Raw genomic sequence first — 20,777 nt, forward strand, 5'->3', positions numbered from 1 at the left:
ATGTCCACAGATCCCTGAATGTAGCAGCACAAGTAGAAAAGGTGGTTAAGAAGGGATATGGGATACTTTCCTTTATTAGGCGTGACATAAGAGCAGGGAAGTTATGCTTGACCTGTATAAAACGCTAGTTAGGCCACAGCTAGAGTACTGTGTGCAGTTCTGGTCACCACATTACAGGAAAGGTGTGTTTACACTAGAGAGGGTACAATGGATATTTACGAGGATGTTGCCAGGACTGGAAAAATATTAGCGATGAGGAAAGATTGGATAGGCTGGGTTGGTTTTCTTTGGAACAGAGGGGAGACCTTATTGAGGTGTATAAAATTATAAGGGGCCTAGATAGAGTGGATAGGAAGGAGCTATTTCCCTTAGCAGAGAGGTCAACAACCAGAGGGCATAGATTTAAAGTAATTGGTAGAGGATTAGAGGGGAGATGAGGAAAAACATTTTCACCCACAGGATGGTGGAGTCTGGATCTCACTGCTTGCAAGGATGGTAGAGGCAGAAACCCTCGTCACATTTAAAAAGAATTTGGATATGCACTTGAAATACCATAATCTACAGGGCTACGGATCACAAGCTGGAAAATGGGATTAGGGCATGATGGGCCTCCTTCTGTGCCGTAAACGTCTGATTCTATACCTATTAAATGGCATTCTAACAAAAACATGCAACCTCTTAGGGAGTTGACAGATGAAAGTTATGTGTGGAACATTAAGGGTACAGTTCTGTCCACCTCTAATGGTGGGGAGCCATTGACACACCCTCTAGACCGATGCTTTGTTTCAAATCCGTCGCACTGCATATCTCTGGCTTTCAGCAGAAGGACAAGGACCCCAGCAATGCCTCAATATTCGTAGCGTGTCCTAAAGAATGTCTCAATATCCATAGGGTGTCCCATAGAGAAAAATTAGAAAATCATGCATATAATTAACATAATTAAGATTCCAAAGAACGGAAATATGCTAGTCAGTCTAACAATAACAGATAAACAACATATCTATTTATAAGATATCCAAAGACTTGTGCTCACTTCCTGTGTTTATAGATTGAGCAACTTTAAACACCATCATCATAAACCATCAGACCAACTGAAGTTGAATATCAAAGAGGTGAATTAAAGCACGGAGAATGGGCTGACATGATGCCATGCCACTTACGCAATCATAGACAACAAAAACAATTTGTATTTCACAGCGCCGTTAACGTAGAAACACGTCCCAAGGTGTTTCACAGAGGTGTAATCAAAAGAATATAATGGTCAGTGAGCAACATAGGTGGTCCTTCGAACGAGGATGACTTGCTTCCACATGAGTTCACAGATATTTCAATGCAGGACCCCATGTTCCAATCCTGAACTCCAGTTGAGGGGGTGGAAGATGCCTGTACGTGGATTTTTTTTAACATGTGGTGACCATTGCACATCAGCCACCACACGGGCTTGACAGAGCTCGGTCTTTATCGCGTGGCAAGTAAGGGTTGACCAAAGAGGTGGGATTTAAGTAGGAGAGGAAGGTGGAGAGTTAGGGCAGGAAGGGGAAAGGGGAAATGTAGAAAGGGCTAGAGTCAGAGGGACGGAGAGTATTGGGAGGAAGGGGGTGTAGGGTTGGCAGTTACAGAGATATGGAGAGGTGAAGCCATGAAGGGATATAAACACGAGGATGAGAATTTTCAATTGGACTCATTGGTGGGAGTGGGAACCAAAGTAGGTCAGTGGGGGCAGAGGTGATGGGTGAGCAGGATAGGAAACGGGCAGCAGAGGGATGAGCAGAAGTTTACAAAGGATGGAGGGTGGAGGGCTGGCCAGGAGGCACTGGAATCGTCAGGTCTGGAGCTGGCAAAGGCCTGGATGAGGCTTCTGGACAGGCGGGGGGCCAGTAGGTGGTCTTTGTAATGGAGAGGATGTTGGGTGAGAGGCTCAGTCATCGGGGCATCGTAACCAAACACAGACATGTGAACAGTGACTGGTTTCATGGCGACTCTGCCCAGAGCCTAGTAGCACTATGGAATCTATTACTACACCAGAGTTACTTTATGAATGACTACATTCCTCCATCAAGATAGGAAAGGCAGTGAGATGTTCCCCAGCATTGCACCCTCCTCTCCTCCCGCAGCTTATAGACACACGAGAAGCAGTATTCAATCCCCCAACACCCCCAGCTCCAATATTAAAAGCCGTGGATGCCACAATTGTGACCACTGATAGCGAGCGCGCCCATGGGGGCAATCCTTAAACTGACTGAATGATCTTAGTCATTGGGCGAAGGGATTGCGTTCCATCTAAAGACATGAGCAACATTCACCACAGGACTCCCAACACACAGCTGCACAGTGCCAGCTCCAGCACCAAGTCTTTATTTTAGTTTATAAAGAGTCACTGCTGTCCCAGGTCCGATTCGAAAAGCAGGATAGACTATCTTTTCACTTAGAACTGTGAATGTGTAGATTAGAGTCATTGTATCTGTCACACTGTAAAATGACAAGCTGCCATTATCCCACCACATTCCAATCCTATTGTAGCTTACACTCGGTATCTCAGACGCTACACCATTATTAAAGACCAAGAAAGTATTGCATGCTGTTAGGTGCAAGTCTAAACAACACGACAATAGATTCTCACCAAGGACACAGGAAGGGTCCTTCCCTTTTCTCCGGATACCAGGGCTTGTGATGCCCACACAAATATGGTCAGTGCTGCTACTTTTGTGCAATTCTACTTCACAGTAATATTTCCAGTTGTTCTGATACCAATGATTTACACACAAAATTTGTGGATGGAAGTCAAATCTGTCCGGGTGATCGGGGTAAGCCTTTGCTGTTGAATGTGACACTGTCTGATACCCGTTGTGGAAGTGAAGACACTGATTTGCCGAATTCACATTAAATCTGAGTGTTTCAGCATCTGTGGAGACAAAGGAAGAGTGATGATCGCTTGGTTAGGGCACCTGTGATGCTGAGCATCAGACTGGGAATGGGTGATGGACGATCATTTCCCCAGCTCACTCAGCTCCCACTGTATGGGAACCGCACCCAGTAACAGAAGCACTGGGCACAGGCTGACCCCCAGGAGGGGGAACGAGGACAAATTAGAAGGGGTTGTCCTGCCTGAGTGACAACTTACACCTCCCGGCAGTTGTCCAATGAAACATTAACAGGAGTCGGAGAGCTTAGTAACTCCTTTGCTCACATAATCTAGGATGACACTCCAGTGTAGTGCTGCACGGTCAAAGGTGCTGTCTTTTGGATGAGGCGTTAAATCGAGGCCCTGTCTGCCCTCTCAGGAAAAAATCCCACGCCATTATTTTGAAGAAGAACAGCGGAGTTCTCCCCAGTGTCCTGGTCAATATTTATCCCTCAAACATCACCATTAAAAGCGATTATCTGGTTATTACCACTTTGCTGTTTGTGGGACCTTGCTCTATGCAAATTGGCTGCTGCCGCTCCCTGCATTACAATCGTGACTACACTTCAAAATTACTTGATTTGCTGTAAAGTGCTTTGGGTTAACATGCAGGTACATGCAGCAAACAATTAGGAAGAGTTTGTCTTTAGTACAAGAGGATTGCAAGGAAATTGTGCTGCAATTTTGGTGAGATTACTCCTGGAGTACTGGGTACAGTTCCAATCTCCTTACCCAAGGAAGGATATACATGCCATACAGGAGGTGAAACACAGGTTCATTAGATTGATTCTTGAGATGAGAGGGCTGTCCTATGAGGAGAGATTGAGCAGAATGGGCCTTGTTATGTCCTTAGATGCTCTGATAATGATTCCCGAGGCAAAGTATTGTGCTTGAACTGTGGTGACCTTAATCCGTTTAATATAACTCCAGAATGAGGATACCACACAGTGGACTCCCTTTTATACCTGGGTACCTGTGGTGTACAGGTGACCCCTGGGCCTCCACAAGTTGCACCCTCTGGTGGTTCCAGCATAGTGTATACAGTGTGAACCTTGTTGATGGTCCCTCCAGTAAACAAGTCTCCATCTTATGCAACTATACAGTGATTACACAGAGAGTATATCTATAGTATACATATATAACATCACTCTCCCCCAAGTCTTTTGTGCCAATACCTTTGCACTATGTGCTCTGTCTTAGCATTCCCCAGACATAAGTGCCAATAGCCCTTGCACTTTGGCTGTGCTTTGGCTTGGCTCTCTCCCTGTTAACCCCCAAGTCCTTAATGCCCCAACGTTGGGTAGTGGTTACCAGTTGGGATGGTTCGATGATGCAGTGGGACTTCAGTGGGTTCTGGGTGTGAGTCATGTGTGTGTCCATGGCTACATACATCCATTTCCCCCCTCCCACATGTAGATCATGCCAGTGGCTCATCACATTCATATACATTCAAGTCCAGAAAAGGAAATTTGCATTTATATCATTGCATTTGTGGTACAGTTGTGAGGCAAGTACATTTGACTGGTGAGATACATTGATGGTACATCTTTGGGATCAGTGCTGGGGTCAGCACCGGTGCGTGAGAACAAGCTAGTTCCAGAACTGCTGGATGGTGTCCAGATAGTCTGATGGCGGCGCGGTGCCCGGTGCTGGCAGTGGGAACCCGGTTGGCTCGAGTTGCCTGCTCTCGGAGTCTTTGCCGTTGCTCCTAGTGTCGGGCAGGTTCACAGAAGCCTGTGAACTCCGCATCCTCTCCTTGCGTCCCGGGTTGCTGCTGCTCCCTGAGGAGCAGTCGTCTGGCAGTGCGCAAGGAACTGCTAACTCGCATGCCTGGACGTTATTGGTTTGGGGATCCTGGCTGGTCCCTGTCCCAATTGGGGAGAACCGTTGCGGGTGGCCCTTCATTCCCAGGTGTAGCCTTGGTGGCGATGGGATCTGGGGGCTGTGCATTAGTGCAATTTGCTCTTTCAGGCTCGTGGCAATTGGTGCCATCAGGTGCCTGAGAGGTGGAGCTGATCAGAGGCAGGGTATCGATACCGGTGCCGTTGCCCTCCTGAGATCGATTGCTCTGCAGCTTGTCTATTTTAGCTGCTTGTGGCCACACTCCGTGGTGCATCACTCTGGTCCCAGGGGCGCAGGCTACAGCATCGGGTAGCCCGCTGGACCTGTGTGCTTCCGATGGCTGTTTGCCCGCTACATTATTCGAATACAATTGAAATCCTTCATCGCACAACGTTTCACTGCTTATTGTAGATAAACTGTAGCTCTGATCGTAATCGCCCGACTTTTCTTTGCTTATTACATGTATAAAACTCTGATCATCAATTACAAGCTTTACATTTACCTCACAGTTATTACATTGAGTGAGAATGTGGGACTGTCCCTTTAAGTGTAGTGGGTTGCTGGCCTCTTTTGAGAGCCTTGCTATCTTTACCCAATCCTCTTCTTCGCTTGGTATCATGTGTTGCTCCATCAGCGCTGCACCTCGTGGTCTGGCTGCCGCCATCTTTTCCTTCAGCGCCTCACCTCGTGGTTTGGGCGCCATCTTTCTTCCATCCACGATGTCGACTGCGGTGATCTTCTTCTCCCCGGGTTCTGCCTCCGAAGCTGGGAAGTCACCTTTGGATCCGATTTTCTTCCTCCGGAGTCCTGCCACTGGAGCCTGGAAGGTGAGTTTGGGTCGCCTCAGCTGGATCATCTCCACGCTGTCGTGCTGAGCGGTCTGTGCCTCGGATGCTGTGCTAGTCTGCTCTCTGGTGCCGGATCCAACCTCAGGTGGGGGTTTGCTTTGCCTCGGAACATGGGGGATGTCAATCGCTGGAGGGATTGAAATCTTCCCAGGTCCAATGGATCTTCTCCATCCACCTTCTTCCGAGTAGCGTTGGTCCATCACCTGCAACAATCCAGTGGTAATTTGTGCACCGCGCCATCATGGGGTACCTTAACATTCGCACTACCAACGACTGGGATAATTTCATTCGTGTCGGTGAGCAGCTTTGCTTGAACCGGGACCAACTTGGGTCGTTCAGTTTGATTGAGAGTCTACGGGACAAAGGCTTCTTGATTCATTACTGACTGGCTCGCCCCCGTGTCCACCTCCATGAAGACTGGAACGCCTTTTATCTCGACTTCCATTGTCAACGGGGAACATATTGTGGTGCAGGTAAACATTCCGTACACCTCATCGTGGGGCTGAGCTGCCTCTCTGCCTATTGCTTCATAATCCGCGCTGGATTCATGTACCTCTGCAGACTCTTCATCAACAAGGTGAGCCTATTTCTTTTACACATTCGCTGGAGGTGGCCCTTTATGCTGCAACCTTTGCACACACAGTCCTTAAAACGGCATTGGTGAGCCCGGTGATTCCCTCCTCAACGCCAGCATGGTGCTAACCGATTAGCCGCCTCGGCGGACACTGAGTTAAGGGACTCAGGAGCCTGTTCTCTCTCCCCTGAGGAGAGTCACGTTCTACAGTTCTGCCTCTAAAAGGCACCAGTCTGTGTACCGTACTTGCTGGGTTTGGGTCCTGAGGATGAGTCATCCGCCTAGAGCCGCAGGTCGAGATCATGAATGCCTGGCTCATGGTGATGGCCTTCTGCAGTGTGACTGTGGTATCCGCAGACAGTAGCCTGTGAAGAAGGCCCTCATGGCCGACTCCAATGACAAAGATATCCCGCAGCACTTTGGTGAGGTGTTCACCGAAATCACACGGTGCCGCCAGCCTCCTAAGTCTGCAGCATATTTCGCGATTTCCTGGCCTTCAGGCCGTCAGTGGGTGTAACATAGAAACATAGAAAATAGGTGCAGGAGTAGGCCATTCGGCCCTTCCAGCCTGCACCGTCATTCAATAAGATCATGGCTGATCCTTCCCTCAGTACCCCTTTCCTGCTTTCTCTCCAGACCCTTTGATCCCTTTAGCTGTAAGAGCCATATCTAACTCTCTCTTGAATATAGCCAATGAACTGACATCAACAACACTCTGCGGCAGGGAATTCCACAGATTAACAACTCTCTGAGTGAAGATTTTTCTCCTCATCTCAGTCCTAAATGGCCTACCCCTTATCCTAAGACTATGTCCCCTGGTTCTGGACTTCCCCAACATCGGGAACATTCTTCCCGCTTCTGACCTGTCCAGGCCCGTCAGAATTTTAAACGTTTCTATGAGATCCCCTCTCATCCTTCGAAACTCCAATGTATAAAGGCCCAGTTGATCCAGTCTCTCCTCATATGACAGACCAGCCATCCCTGGAATTAGTCTGGTGAACCTTCGCTGCACTCCCTCAATAGCAAGAACGTCCTTCCTCAGATGAGGAGACCAAAACTGAACACAATATTCCAGGTGAGGCCTCACTAAGGCCCTGTACAACTGCAGTAAGACCTCCCTGCTCCTATACTCAAATCCCCTAGCTATGAAGGCCAACATACCATTTGCCTTCTTTACCGCCTGTTGTACCTGCATGCCAACATTCAATGACTAATGAACCATGACACCCAAGTCTCGTTGCACCTCCCCTTTTCCTAATCTGCCGCCATTCAGATAATATTCTGCCTTCGTGTTTTTGCCCCCAAAATGGATAACCTCACATTTATCCACATTATACTACATCTGCCATGCATTTGCCCACTCACCTAACCTGTCCAAGTCAACCTGCAGCCTCTTAGCGTCCCCCTCACAGCTCACACCGCCACCCAGTTTAGTGTCATCTGCAAACTTGGAGATATTACACTCAATTCCTTCATCCAAATCGTCAATGTATATTGTAAAGAGCTGGTGTCCCAGCACTGAGTCCTGTGGCACTCCACTAGTCACTGCCTGCCATTCTGAAAAGGACTCGTTTAATCTGACTCTCTGCTTCCTGTCTGCCAACCAGTTCTCTATCCACATCAGTACATTACCCCCAATACCATGCTCTTTGACTTTGCACATATCTCTTGTGTGGGACCTTGTCAAAAGCATTTTGAAAGTCCAAATATACCACATCCACTGGTTCTCCCTTGTCCACTCTGCTCGTTACATCCTCAAAAAATTCCAGAAGATTCGTCAAGCATGATTTCCCTTTCATAAATCCATGCTGACTTGGACCGATCCTATCACTGCTTACCAAATGTACTGCTTTTCATCCTTAATGATTGAATGCAACATTTTCCCCATTAGTGACATCAGGCTAATCGGTCTATAATTACCCGTTTTCTCTCTCCCTCCTTTTTGAAAAAGTGGTGTTACATTAGCTACCCTCCAGTCCATAAGAACTGATCCAGAGTCGATAGACTATTGGAAAATGATCACCAATGTATCCACTATTTCTAGGGCCACTTCCTTAAGTACTCTGAGATGCAGACTATCAGGCCCTAGGGATTTATCAGCCTCCAATCCCATCAATTTCCCTAACACAATTTCCCACCTAATAAGGATATCCTTCAGTTCCTCCTTCTCACTAGACCCACAGTCCCCTAGTACATTCGGAAGGTTATTCGTGTCTTCCTTCGTGAAGACAGAACCGAAGTATTTGTTCAATTGGTCTGCCATTTCTTTGTTCCCCATTATAAATTCACCTGAATCCGACTGCAAGGGACCTATGTTTGTCTTCACTAATCTTTTTCTCTTCACATATTTATAGAAGCTTTTGCAGTCAGTTTTTATGTTCCCTGCAAGCTTCCTCTTCTACTCTATTTTCCCCCTCTTAATTAAACCCTTTGTCCTCTGCTGAATTCTAAATTTCTCCCAGTCCTCAGGTTTGTTACTTTTTCTAGACAATTTATATGCCTCTTCCTTGGTTTTAACACTATCCTTAATTTCCCTTGTTAGCCACGGTTGAGCCACCTTCCCCGTTTTATTTTTACTCCAGACAGGGATGTACAATTGTTGAAGTTCATCCATGTGATCTTTAAATGTTTGCCATTGCTTATCCATCGTCAACCGTCATACCATCGAAGTTACCTTTCCTTAAGTTCAAGACCCTAATTTCCAAATTAACTGTGTCACTCTCCATCTTAATAAAGAATTCTACCATATTATGGTCACTCTTCCCCAAGGGGCCTCACACAACAAGATTGCTAATTAGTCCCTTCTCATTACACATCACCCAGTCTAGGATGGCCAACTCTCTAGTTGGTTCCTCGACATATTGGTCGAGAAAACCATCTCTAATACACTCCAGGAAATCCTCCTCCATCGTATTGCTACCAGTTTGGTTAGCCCAATCAATATGTAAATTAGTGATAACTGCTGTACCTTTATTGTACACATCCCTTATTTGTTTGATGCTGTCCCCAACCTCACTACTACTGTTTGGTGGTCTGTACACAACTCCCACTAGCGTTTTCTGCCCTTTGATATTCCGCAGCTCCACCCATACCGATTCCACATCATCCAGGTTAATGTTCCTCCTTACTATTGCATTAATTTCCTCTTTAACCAGCAATGCCACCCCGCCTCCTTTTCCTCTCTGTCTATCCTTCCTAAATATTGAATACCCCTGGATGTTGAGTTCCCAGCCTTGGTCACCCTGGAGCCATGTATTTGTGATGCCAATTATATCATATCCGTTAACTGCTGTCTGCGTAGTTAATTCGTCCACCTTATTCCGAATACTCCTCGCATTGAGGCACAGAGTCTTCAGGCTTGTCTTTTTCACACACTTTGCCCCTTTAGAATTTTGCTGTAATGTGGCCCTTTTTGTTTTTTGCCTTGGGTTTCTCTGCCCTCCACTTTTACTATTCTCTTTTCTATTTTTTGCTTCTGCCTCCATTTTATTTCCCTCTTTCTCCCTGCATAGGTTCCCATCCCCCTGTCATGTTAGTTTAATTCCTCCACAACAGCACTAGCAAACACCCCCCAGGACATTGGTTCCGGTCCTGCCCAGGTGCAACTGTCCAGTTTGTACTGGTCCCACCTCCCCCAGAACCGGTTCCAATGACCCAATAATTTGAATCCCTCCCTTTTGCACCACTCCTCAGGCCACGTATTCATCTGAGCTATCCTGCGATTCCTACTCTAACTAGCACGTGGCACTGGTAGCAATCCTGAGGTTACTACTCTTGAGGTCCTACTTTTTAAATTTAGCTCCTAGCTCCCTAAATTCGTCTCGTAGGACCTCATCCCATTTTTTACCTATATCGTTGGTACCTATGTGCAGCACGACAACTGGCTTTTCACCCTCCCTTTTCAGAATGTCCTGCACCCGCTCCGAGACATCCTTGACCCTTGCACCAAGGAGGCAACATATCATCCTGGAGTCTCGGTTGCGGCCGCAGAAACACCTATCTATTCCCCTTACAATCGAATCCCCTATCACTATAGCTCTCCCACTCTTTTTCCTACCCTCCTGTGCAGCAGAGCCACCCACAGTGCCATGAATTTGGCTGCTGCTGCCCTCCCCTGATGAGTCATCCCCCTCAACAGTACCCAAAGCAGTGTATCTGTTTTGCAGGAGGATGACCGCAGGGGACCCCTGCACTACCTTCCTTCCACTGCTCTTCCTGTTGGTCACCCATTTACTATCTGGCTCTGTACCCTTTACCTGCGGTGAGACCAACTTGCTAAACGTGCTATTCACGTCATTCTCAGCATCGTGCATGCTCCAGAGTGAATCCACCCACAGCTCCAGTGCCGCAAAGCAGTCCGTCAGGAGCTGGAGGCGGATACATTTCCCGCACACGTAGTCGTCAGGGACACCGGAAGCGTCCCTGACTTCCTACATAGTACAGGAGGAGCACAACACGTGTCCGAGCTCTCCTGCCATGTCTTAACCCTTAGATTAACTTAAATTGGCAACAACAATGCTAACTTACTGATATAGAAAAGAAAAAGAAAAACTACTTACCAATCACCAGCCAATCACTTACCCCCTTGGCTGTGACGTCACCTTTCGATTTCTTTCTACTCCTTTTTGCCTCCCTGCTGCAGCTGCACCGGTAGGCCTCCGACGTCCCCGGACTCCCTGCTGCTCGCACTCCCGCCTCTCCGACGCGTTGGGCCTTTTGTAGGCCTCCGACCTCCCCGGACTCCCTGCTGCTCACACTCCCGCCTCTCCGACGCGTTGTCTGGCTGTGAGGAAACTCGCTTTGGGCTTGTGTTATTCTTGGATCAGCGTTACAAGCTTCTCGTATGACTTGATCTTTGTCTTCGCTGGTGCCAGCAAGTCCTCGACGAGGCCATAGACGGTGGGCCCACAACTGGTGAGCAGAATAGCTCTGCGCTTATCAGCCAGCGTGGCCAGAACATCGCCTGCCAGGTCGTGTGCCATGAAGAAATGGTTGAGCCTCTCCACAAAGGCGTCCCAATCATCCCCCATTGGCGAACTGCTGCAACATACCAAGGTCAGCCATTTTCGCATGAAAGTCCATAATCTCGTCGCCAATTGTTATGTCCTTAAATGCTCTGATAACGACTTCATGAGGCAAGGTATTGTACTTGAACTGTAGTGACCTTAGTCCATTTAATATAACTCCAGAGTGAGGACACCACATGGTGGACTCCCTTTTATACCTGGGTACCTGAGGTGTACAGGTGACCCCTGGGCCTCCACCAGTTGCACCCTCTGGTGATGCCAGCATTGTGTATACAGTGTGAACCTTGTTAATGGTACCTCCGGTAAACACGTCTCCATCTTATGCAACTATACAGTGACTACACAGAGAGTATATCTATAGTATACATATATAACAGGCCTAGATACTTGGAAGTTTAGAACAATGTGAGATGATCTCATCAAATTCTGTGAAAGCTTGCGATGGCAGATGCAGGGAGGTTGTTTCCCCGGGCTAGGGAGTTTAGAACTTGGGGGCATAGTCTAAGGATAAGGGGTCGGCCATTTAGGACTGAGATGAGCAGAAATTTATTCACTCAGAGGGTTGTGAATCTTGGAAATTCTCTACCCCAGAGGGCTGTGGAAGCTCAGCCATTGAGTATATTCAAGACTGAGATCAATCGATTTTTGGGCACTATGGGAATCAAGGGATATGGGGATCGTGCAGGAAAGTGGAGTTGAGGTAGAAGATCAGCCATGATGTTATTGAATGGTGGAGCAGGCTCGAGAGGCCAGTCGGTGGCCTGCCCTCATTTTGATAATGCAGGTTATGCCATCAATTTGGACGGAGCTGAGACAGTAAGTAGAAGTCCCACTCTAACGCACTTCCAGTGGAAACCTCACTGATTTGGAAAATCTAACAGACTGTAAATCACTGCTGGACAAAATATTGCACTGATCAGAAATACTCACACTTCAAGAAGTCATTCCTGAGCTTCACCTTGGCTGTACAAAGTAAAGTGAGTAAAGAAGAATCAGTAAAGACTTGGGTTTAATTACCACAGCTAGCTTTAGTAAATTGCATTGTTCTATTTATTTTATTTATCATGTTAATAAACATAGATACAGAGGTAAATAGATCGGCAGAGAGATCTATCTATAGACCGATTGCTCAGGGAGTTCAAGTTACTCCCTGGGGGAAGATGCAGAGAAGATGTTTCCCCTAAAGTGGTCAGCCAATTCGGACTGTGATGAGGAGAAATTTCTTCACTCAGAAGGTTGTGAATCTTTGGAATTCTCTACCCCAAGGGTTGTGGTTGCTCAGTCGTTGAGTATATTTAAGACAGAGATTAATATTTCTTATGGTCTTATGACCTAGTGTATTCCTGGTGTAAAGTCAGGACATCTGGTAGTGGCCGCCTCAGTCCTGCTCAAATATCCTGCCAACACCCAAGGGTCAAGGGTGACACATGAAAAGCTGTCTCTCGGCGACAAATCAGTCTGCACTATAAAGGCAATGGTCACAGCCAGGACCAGAGTCGGCGTTATACATTAGCCTCATTGGAAACACAAGGGATGATTACTACCCTACCCCATGCAGTGGGAACAGTGCGGGCGGAGATAATAAGATAAAATCGTAGAATAGTACAGCACAGAAGGAGGCCATTCAGCCCATCGAGTCTGTGCCGGCCCCTTCGAAGAGTAATTGTAGAGCTTGACAGGGTAGATGCAGAGAGGATGTTTCCCCTCATGGGGGAATCTAGAACTATGGGGCATAGCTTCAGAATAAGGGGTCACCCATTTAAAACGGAAATGAGGAGGAATTTCTTCTCTCAGAGGGTCGTGAATCTGTGGAATTCTCTACCCCAGAGAGCTGTGGAGGCTGGGTCATTGAATATATTTAAAGTGGAGAGAGACATATTTTTGAATGATAAGGGGGTCAAGGGTTATGGGGAGTGGGCAGGGAAGTGGGGTTGAGGCCAAGATAAGATCAGCCACAAGGCTCGAGGGGCCAAGTAGCCTACTCCGGCTCCTATTTCTTATGTTCAATTCAGTTAGTCTCACTTCTCCGCTCTTTCCCTGCAATTTTTTTCTCCATATCTCTGAAATAATGGATTATTTAGTGATGACCTTGAGTGATTGCAGAATTCTTCACATCTTTGATGATTTTATAGAGCGAAACAGCTGCCATAAAGCATGATGTTACCAAAGCGTTGCAAGTAAAGCGGACGACAAATTCTGCTTTAAAATCCAAGCCAGGTAAATCTGGATCAAACTGTTAGGATTGTGGAAAAAAAAGTTTACAACCTATCGAAGGACAAAACCAATATTCCACTCGTGAATCGTGTTGAATTCCCAAGAGTCAGATTTCAGAAAGCTCTTGATGTATCTCTAATTTTGTCATTCAGTAGAATTCCCAAATTCAGTACCGAGGCGATCATGGTGGGGAGGATTTGTGCTGCGTCCCTGCTCTCTCCCCAGTGCCCTCCCCCACCACACCAGAACCCACAACCTGCCCCTGTGGAGCACGGCTGACCTCATTTAAAATGGGATGACATTAGCATGCGGATGCCATTTTATCACGGGCCTGACTGAGGGCCATTCAGTCTCCAAACCGCCGGCAAATACTCACGGCAGCCAGGACCCAGGAGGACTGGGAAAGTCATCTCTTAAAGGGTCCTTGTGTGCCATCTCCCACCCCCAATCACAAACATGCAAATTTGTGCCTCCCACCCTCTGCCAGTCTGTACTTACCCTGCCAGGAACCGTTTCTCTGGGCCGCCAGTGGTGCCCTGACTCACTCCCCCTCCACCAATTTTGACTCCCGCCCACCAGTAATTACGTCGTTCCCATCGGCATCAGGCAGGAATCAGAGTCAGGATATGTAAATGAGGCCTGGGAGTTAAAAGCACCCGCTCTGTATGCTTCCCTCAAGCTAGCTAACTACTCCGACATCGCCCCCCCCTCCCCCACAACCGCCGGTGAGTGGCCTGCCCTAATTTTGGTAAAGGACTTTACCCTCTCAAATTGGATGGAGTCAAGCCAGCAAGTACAAGTCCCACTCCAACGCACTGCCAGTAAAAATCTGGCTGATTTGAGATGAATATTGCACTTATCAGAAATACTCACACAGCAATAAATACTCCCGGGTCTTTAGTTCCGATACAGGTGTTGTCACCATCCATGGGCAGGCTGTAAAAAATAAACACAGGAATGAAAAATCAATAAAGACTTGCATTTAACTTCTACAGCTAGCTTTAATAACTCGCATTGTTCTACTTATTTTATTTATCACCTTAATAAACACAGATACAGAGGTAAATAGACAGGTAGAGAGATCTAACTATAGACCGATTGCTCTGGGAGTTCAAGTTACTCCCTGGGGGAAAAATTCACCTTGGCCTATTTTTTCGGACCTAGAATCAGTGCTTCCCAAGGCCGGCCTGAAATTAGGCCAGAGTTCAATGATTTGGTCGAGCTGCCAGGTGCCTATTGCACCGTGTAAGAATATTTCATTCGCTGTAAAAGTTTGTTGTAATTTGACCAACTTAAAAGTTAACCCCATTTCGTGTACCAGCATGCTTTGTGAGGCCAAGAGGCTGGTTGCTGAGAGAATTGCTGTGGCTGCAAGCCATTAATCATAAATAAGGGAAATATCAGGCCGTTAGACCTTGAGAGCTTTGTAAAGAACAGACTCAGAAACAGGAACATCTACAGTCATGAAGTCTCCAGTTTTGGGGCCCACTGACAAAGATATTTATTATCTAATACTGTAACTGAAATGTATGAACTCACGAACCGATATTTGGTCTGTCTAGGATTTGCTTGGCAAACGGTTGCACTCGCTGTTTCACCCACGCGGCAAGTTCTGTGACAGCTTCGTTGACTTTAGCCTGTGTGGATGGGACATCTGTCTTTAACTGCGGGAAATCCAGAGGTCGCACGCTTGCCTTTAAACAACTGGGTTCCTGTCAGGGAATAAAGCACAACGGATCATTTAATCTACAGAAAACTCTTGGAAAATAATTCACACCATCAACTAAAATCCAATTTCAGGGCTGAACAAACTGTCTTTTTCTCCCCATGTGTTCCTGGAATTCGGGCAACACTCGCCCATCCCTGGTGGCCCCGAGGGCATTGGCTCACCCACCTAGTGTGGGACTGGGCGCACGTGGGCCCAGGCCAGGCAGGGGTGGCATGCTCCCTTCCCCCAAAGGGCATTAGTGAACCCCGCGGGGGATGTGCTCAGGGTACAAGAGCTCCTGAAATAATGAGTGAAGTACTTCTGTCTTCTCTAATGATGGCTTCTCTAATTCACAGAGTTGCATAGAATTTACAGCATCGGCCCAGCCGGCCTGTGCTGGTGTTTATGCTCCAGGCGAGACAATTCGATGATGGCTTTCACTCTCAGAATAAAGTTCCAACTCAGATTGTTGATCTGCCAGAAAACATATATAGGTGAGGGACCCAGCCACTCAGTTCAAATACATACAATCTCTTCAATTGCAAGCTGCCATCGAGCTAAGCAGACCACTATTTAAATTCACGAGGCCCCGGTTACTGTTTTTGAAGGGTTTTATTAGCTGGCCTTTTTCAAAATAGCGAGTCTGTTTACAAACCCTTTCAAAGACGGTCTGTCCGAAACCTGCTAAGAGAGTCAGTTTAGGCAAATCATTTTTATAAATACAGAGAGAAAAGAAGCAAAAAAAGAATCGCTATGGTTGGAAACATTAAGCCACAGTATAGCACAGCCAAAAATGGTTATAATGGACAAGTCAAGACAGACACATGTGAAACTGTGATTCTCAACTCCAACACTCATTAAGACACGAGTTATTGTGTAACTGTTTTCTTTCCCTCTGGTTGCCACCCATAATAACAGACATTGAGTGAATTTTTATATAATGAGAAAAGTATCGAAACTTTTACCTGCAAAAATATCAGGTCATCTTTGATCTTCAGCAGGGTTCCCAGTTGCTGCTCATTGCCTCGGAGTTCAGCACACCTCTGCTGCAGTTGGTTCCTGATGCTCTCGGCCTGGCCCAGTGTCACTCGCTCATCGCGGTCTATCAGACCAATCACTTCTTTATGTGCTGCTTCAATGACTTTGATCATGGCAGTGAATTTCCTGGTGATCTCAGCTCTCACCTCCCGGGATGAACTCTATTAATATACAATAAATGGAGTCAACAACTTTTCAACATGAGGTCAGGTTGCATTAACAGAGCTTGTATTCCCTTCAGTAGAGATGATTATGGGGTGATCAGATTCATGTGTTTAAATAAACAACAACTTGCATTTATATAGCATCTTTAACGTAGTAAAATGTCCCATGGTGCTTCACAGGAGCGCTATCAAGCAAAATTTGACATCGAGACACAGAGAGATACTGGGAGAGGTGACCAAATTCTTGGTCAAAGAGTTAAGTTTTAAAGGAAGTGAGAGAGGCAGAGAGATTTAGGGAGGGAATTCCAGATCTTGGGACTAGGCAACTGAAGGCACAGCCGCCAGTGGTGGATTGGAAATCGGGGATACGCAAAATGATTGGGTTGATAGAGAGAAACTGTTTCCTCTGGTGGGGGGTATCCAGAACAAGGGGGCATAACCTTATAGAGCCAGGCCGTTCAGGAGTGATGTCAAGAAGCACTTCATCACACAAAGGGTAGTGGAAATCTGGAACTCTCCCCCAGAAAACTGTTGAGGCCAGGGATCAATGGAACATTTAAAAACTGTGATGATGGATTTTTGATAGCCAAGGGTATTAAGGGATATGGAACCAAGGCGGGTAAATGGGGTTGAGATACCATGTAGCCATGATCTAACTGAATAGCGGAACAGGCTCGATGGACTGAATGGCCTCTTCCTGGTTCCTATGTTCAATCCAGTGAAAAACTTATTGTTGACTTCACAAAACAATCACCAATGAACTTACCTTGACTGAATCAATTGTTTTCTGCACGTTACTGATCTCTGCCAATGTCTTTAGTACTTGTTCTTTCATGCCAGACTTCTTCTGAAGAAGCAGTTTCTAGAAGGAAATCACATGTAATTAATTAAGAAATGACAGTGAAGAGTGCGTGAATCACAATCAAACATTTCTATCGGAGTATCTCCATGGCTGCACCTCTCTCCATTTCTCGAACATCCTCTAGTCCTACCGCAATCCTAGATCTCTGCTCTCCTCCAATTCTGGCCTTATGTGCATCCCGATTACCATTGCCCCACCATTGGCGGCCATGCCTTCAGCTGCCCAGGTTCCAGAATTTCCTCCCTAAATCTCTCTCTCCTCCTTTAAGTCGCTCCTTAAAATCTACCTCTTTGACCAAGCTTTTGGTCACCTGTACAAACATTTCTTTTTGTGGCTCAGTATCTGGTAATGCCCGTGAAGCACCTTGGGATGTTTTTACTACATTGAAGGCACTATATAAATGCAAGTTGTTGAGTGCCAGGGTTACCCCCTTTGCTACACTTGGGTAAGTTATTAATCAAAGTGCTATATAAATGCAAGACCTTCATTTCTTTTCCTGCTCATTGGAGGGAGATGCATGGTGGCAAATAATCTCCAAATGGAAGAAAATGATCAGCAAATGGGGAATGAATTATTAGAATTTAGTGGAGATAGTTATGAAGTTCACATTATGTAACTGAACTATTAGTAACTTTCTGCATTATCGCGTATCACACCACCCCTATAAAACCAGAAGGTTCATAAATGAATACAGAATCCATGGCACTAATGGCAGGGACTATATCTGCTTCTCTTCATAGGTTTAATACACAGGATCTAAAAATTCAATGTTTGGAACACTAAATGTGAACCTTGCAGCGTTATTTACATTGCTGGTGTCAGCCTTATTGGGCAATCCCAATTAAATCCTCAATTACTCCTGCTCTCCCTCACATACAGATTAAATACCCTATTCACTAGTTACTGAGTATACACGATTTACTCCAATACAGAACAGTCTGGAGAAATGTGGTCAGCATGAGGTCAAATTGTCAATATCAGCTTGGAGCGTGCTTTGTACAGGAGCAAAACCCTTGACCTCAATCGAAGTTCCTGCTTCTATTCATCCTGATTCCCCAGTTTTCTGACCCGAACTATTTCCATGTGTGGAGACTAATCCATAGGCAAAGGAAACATAGAAATTTACAGCACAGAAGGAGGCAATTTCAGCCCATCGTGTCCGTGCCAGCCGACAAAGAGCCACACGGCCCTCGGTCAGCAGCCCTGAAGGTTTCATGTAAACCTATGAACAATGATGGAAAGGTAAAGCGCACCCAGCCCAACCAGTCCGCCTCACACAACTGCGACATCCCTTACACCGAAACATTCTACACTCCACCCAAACTGGAGGCATGTGATCTCCTGGGAGAGGCAAAAACCAGATAAAAACCCAGGCAAATGGGGAGAGGGGGGGGGAATATGGGAAAAATCCTCTCCGACCCATCCAGGCAAGCAAAATGAATTCAAGAGATCACCTTGATCATATTTAAACGAGCATTCAAACACCACTGGCTTTGTGCATGCATGAGATGGGGCTGTATGCATCCGCCACAACTCTATACACCGAGCATGCATACAACTATTAAACAATAACAGCATAGTAGATTGCATCTCCCAATGTGGATGGTTGTCCACCCCTGGAAACTGGGTCTGTGATTGAGAACCAGGCGGGCAGTTTCCCTTACCTTTCGTTCACCCACTTCCTCTTCCACAGTCACCGTTTCATGAATAACGTGTTGCTGCGTGGCACACAATTCGCAAACACACATTCCTTCTGTTCTGCAGAACAGGTCCAGGGCTTTCCCGTGAGCGGCGCAACTTCTCTGAGCATGGAGGTGCTCGAGTGGGTCAACCAGGGTGTGGTCCCCGAAAGCTGGCTCCCTGCGATGAGGCTCCAAGTGGCTCTCGCAGTAAGAGACCAGGCAATCCAAGCACGATTTCCTGGCTTGGAACCTGACCTCCGTGCACACATCGCAGGCCACATCCCCCGGGCCGGCTGGAGAGCTCGGGGAAAGCTTGGCCCTTGATCGGAGCTCTTCCACAACCTCACACAGGATGAGGTTCTTGTACAGGGGCGGCTTCGGAGTGAAGGTGTGTCGGCACTGCGGGCAATGGGCCCCGTCTGAGCTGGAGCCCGGCTCCCAGCAGCTGGAGATACATTGCAGGCAGAAGCTGTGTCCACACGGGATGGTGGTCGGGCTGACCATCATGTCCAGGCAGATCGCACAGATAAACTTATCTTCGGGACGGAGACTGGGAGAAGCCATGGCGGTGGGAAGCAAAGGCAAGTTTCTCGGGAAAGTGAAATTATGAACCGCCATTCCAATGGTTAGAGCTTCAATTTTCAGATGTTTAAATATCTCTGACACAGAATCTCAAAATCCCAGAGATATATTCTATATATTTAATTAACCGAATCTGAGTTTCCTGTTAACTCTTATAATTTCTTGTTAAAAGTTATTTATCCTTCCTAAAAAATATTTTCCTTTCCAAGCTATGCTAAAGCAAACAGGAGCCCCTGGTTAGAGAGGACTATTCCATGAACATTCTCGGGTGTTCTAGCGTTGTTTTCTTGCTCCCATCAGCTCCTTAGTGTGGTGAAATCTCACTCTGAGATATTCATGGAAATTCTGGCCACCACTTTTAAAGGAGCCGTTACAAGGACATTGTAAGTGGTTTGATTGCTCTAATGAAATAGTTGGCAAAGGATCAACTATTAAGTGTTCCTACAATAACACTCCACTGATGTTTCTATATCCTCCCAATAACTCTGTGTAATTTGTTTATTGCTGCAACCATCAGCCTGCAGTCTGCTGGGAATGGGTGAGAGGTTACACACACAGACTCAAATAACTATTCATTATTGCTGCTTCAGCCCCAAGCATTTATATAGCCTATATAACATAGAAAAATGTCCCAAGGTACTTAGCAGAGGCGTAATCGGACCAAGATGGATGCTGAGCCAAACAATTTGGAGGGGTGATCAAAAATGTGGGTTTTAAGGAGGGTGTATAAGGATGGGTTAGAGCTGAGGGGTTTAGGGAACAAATGTCAGAGTGTAGGGTCTCGATGGCAGAAGGAACGGCTACCAGTAGTAGGGTGAAGGGAAGGAGAGTGTAAAAAGTGCATAGTCAAAGGAATAGAGTTCAGGGTGGTTGTAGGACCAGAGGAGGCTATAGATATAGGGAGGGGTGAGGCCACGCAGGGACTTAAACACAAGGATGAGAATTTTTAATTGGGGATCCAGGATCCAAGGACACCAATGACAAGGGTGATGGATGAGTCGAACTTGGTGCGGGATAGAATACAGATAGCAGAGGTTTGGATGAACTAAAGTGTTCGGAGGATGGGAGGTCGACCAAGGGAGCTTTAGAGTAGTAAAGTCTGGAGGACGAAGGCATTGTTAGATGAACGAAGACCTTACATATAAGTTCTCCTCAAAAGAATAGAGTTCACAGCATTACAGGTAGATAGCGACCGCTCTGTTAAGCATAGTATTATTGACAATAATTAAACATGCACTTAACAGCAGCACTTATGAGTTTTTAACCTGGAGAATCCACACATTAAAAGTGAAATGGCCAGCTGATCATATCTCATTGAATTCTAAGATCTCTCT

General features: G+C 46.4%; 1 protein-coding gene across 1 annotated transcript; it reads right to left on the minus strand.

Moving 5' to 3' along the window:
* Positions 1-2,354: 2,354 nt before the first annotated feature.
* Positions 2,355-19,425, minus strand: LOC139226200 (E3 ubiquitin/ISG15 ligase TRIM25-like). Its single transcript, XM_070856830.1, has 8 exons — positions 18,844-19,425; positions 17,084-17,179; positions 16,081-16,314; positions 14,947-15,119; positions 14,281-14,343; positions 10,999-11,077; positions 5,522-5,795; positions 2,355-2,902 (listed from the first exon to the last, which is right to left on the minus strand). The coding sequence occupies exons 1-8, from the start codon at positions 19,423-19,425 to the stop codon at positions 2,355-2,357; spliced, it is 2,049 nt and encodes a 682-aa protein (XP_070712931.1).
* Between the last annotated feature and the right edge of the window lie 1,352 nt (positions 19,426-20,777).

Source organism: Pristiophorus japonicus, chromosome 16 (genome assembly GCF_044704955.1).
Source record: "Pristiophorus japonicus isolate sPriJap1 chromosome 16, sPriJap1.hap1, whole genome shotgun sequence".
Lineage (NCBI taxonomy): Eukaryota > Metazoa > Chordata > Chondrichthyes > Pristiophoridae > Pristiophorus > Pristiophorus japonicus.

Bases quoted from the DNA above. Each gene is read 5' to 3' on its own strand.
- LOC139226200 (XM_070856830.1), bottom strand. From the start codon at position 19,425: ATGGCTTCTCCCAGTCTCCGTCCCGAAGATAAGTTTATCTGTGCGATC. The intron at 14,344-14,946 runs GTGAGTTCATAC...TATTTTTTACAG, and splicing joins GACAGACCAAATATCGGTTC to CCTGCCCATGGATGGTGACA. The intron at 11,078-14,280 runs GTGAGTATTTCT...TCTGCTCACCAG, and splicing joins CCGGGAGTATTTATTGCTGT to TTGTGGGCCCACCGTCTATG.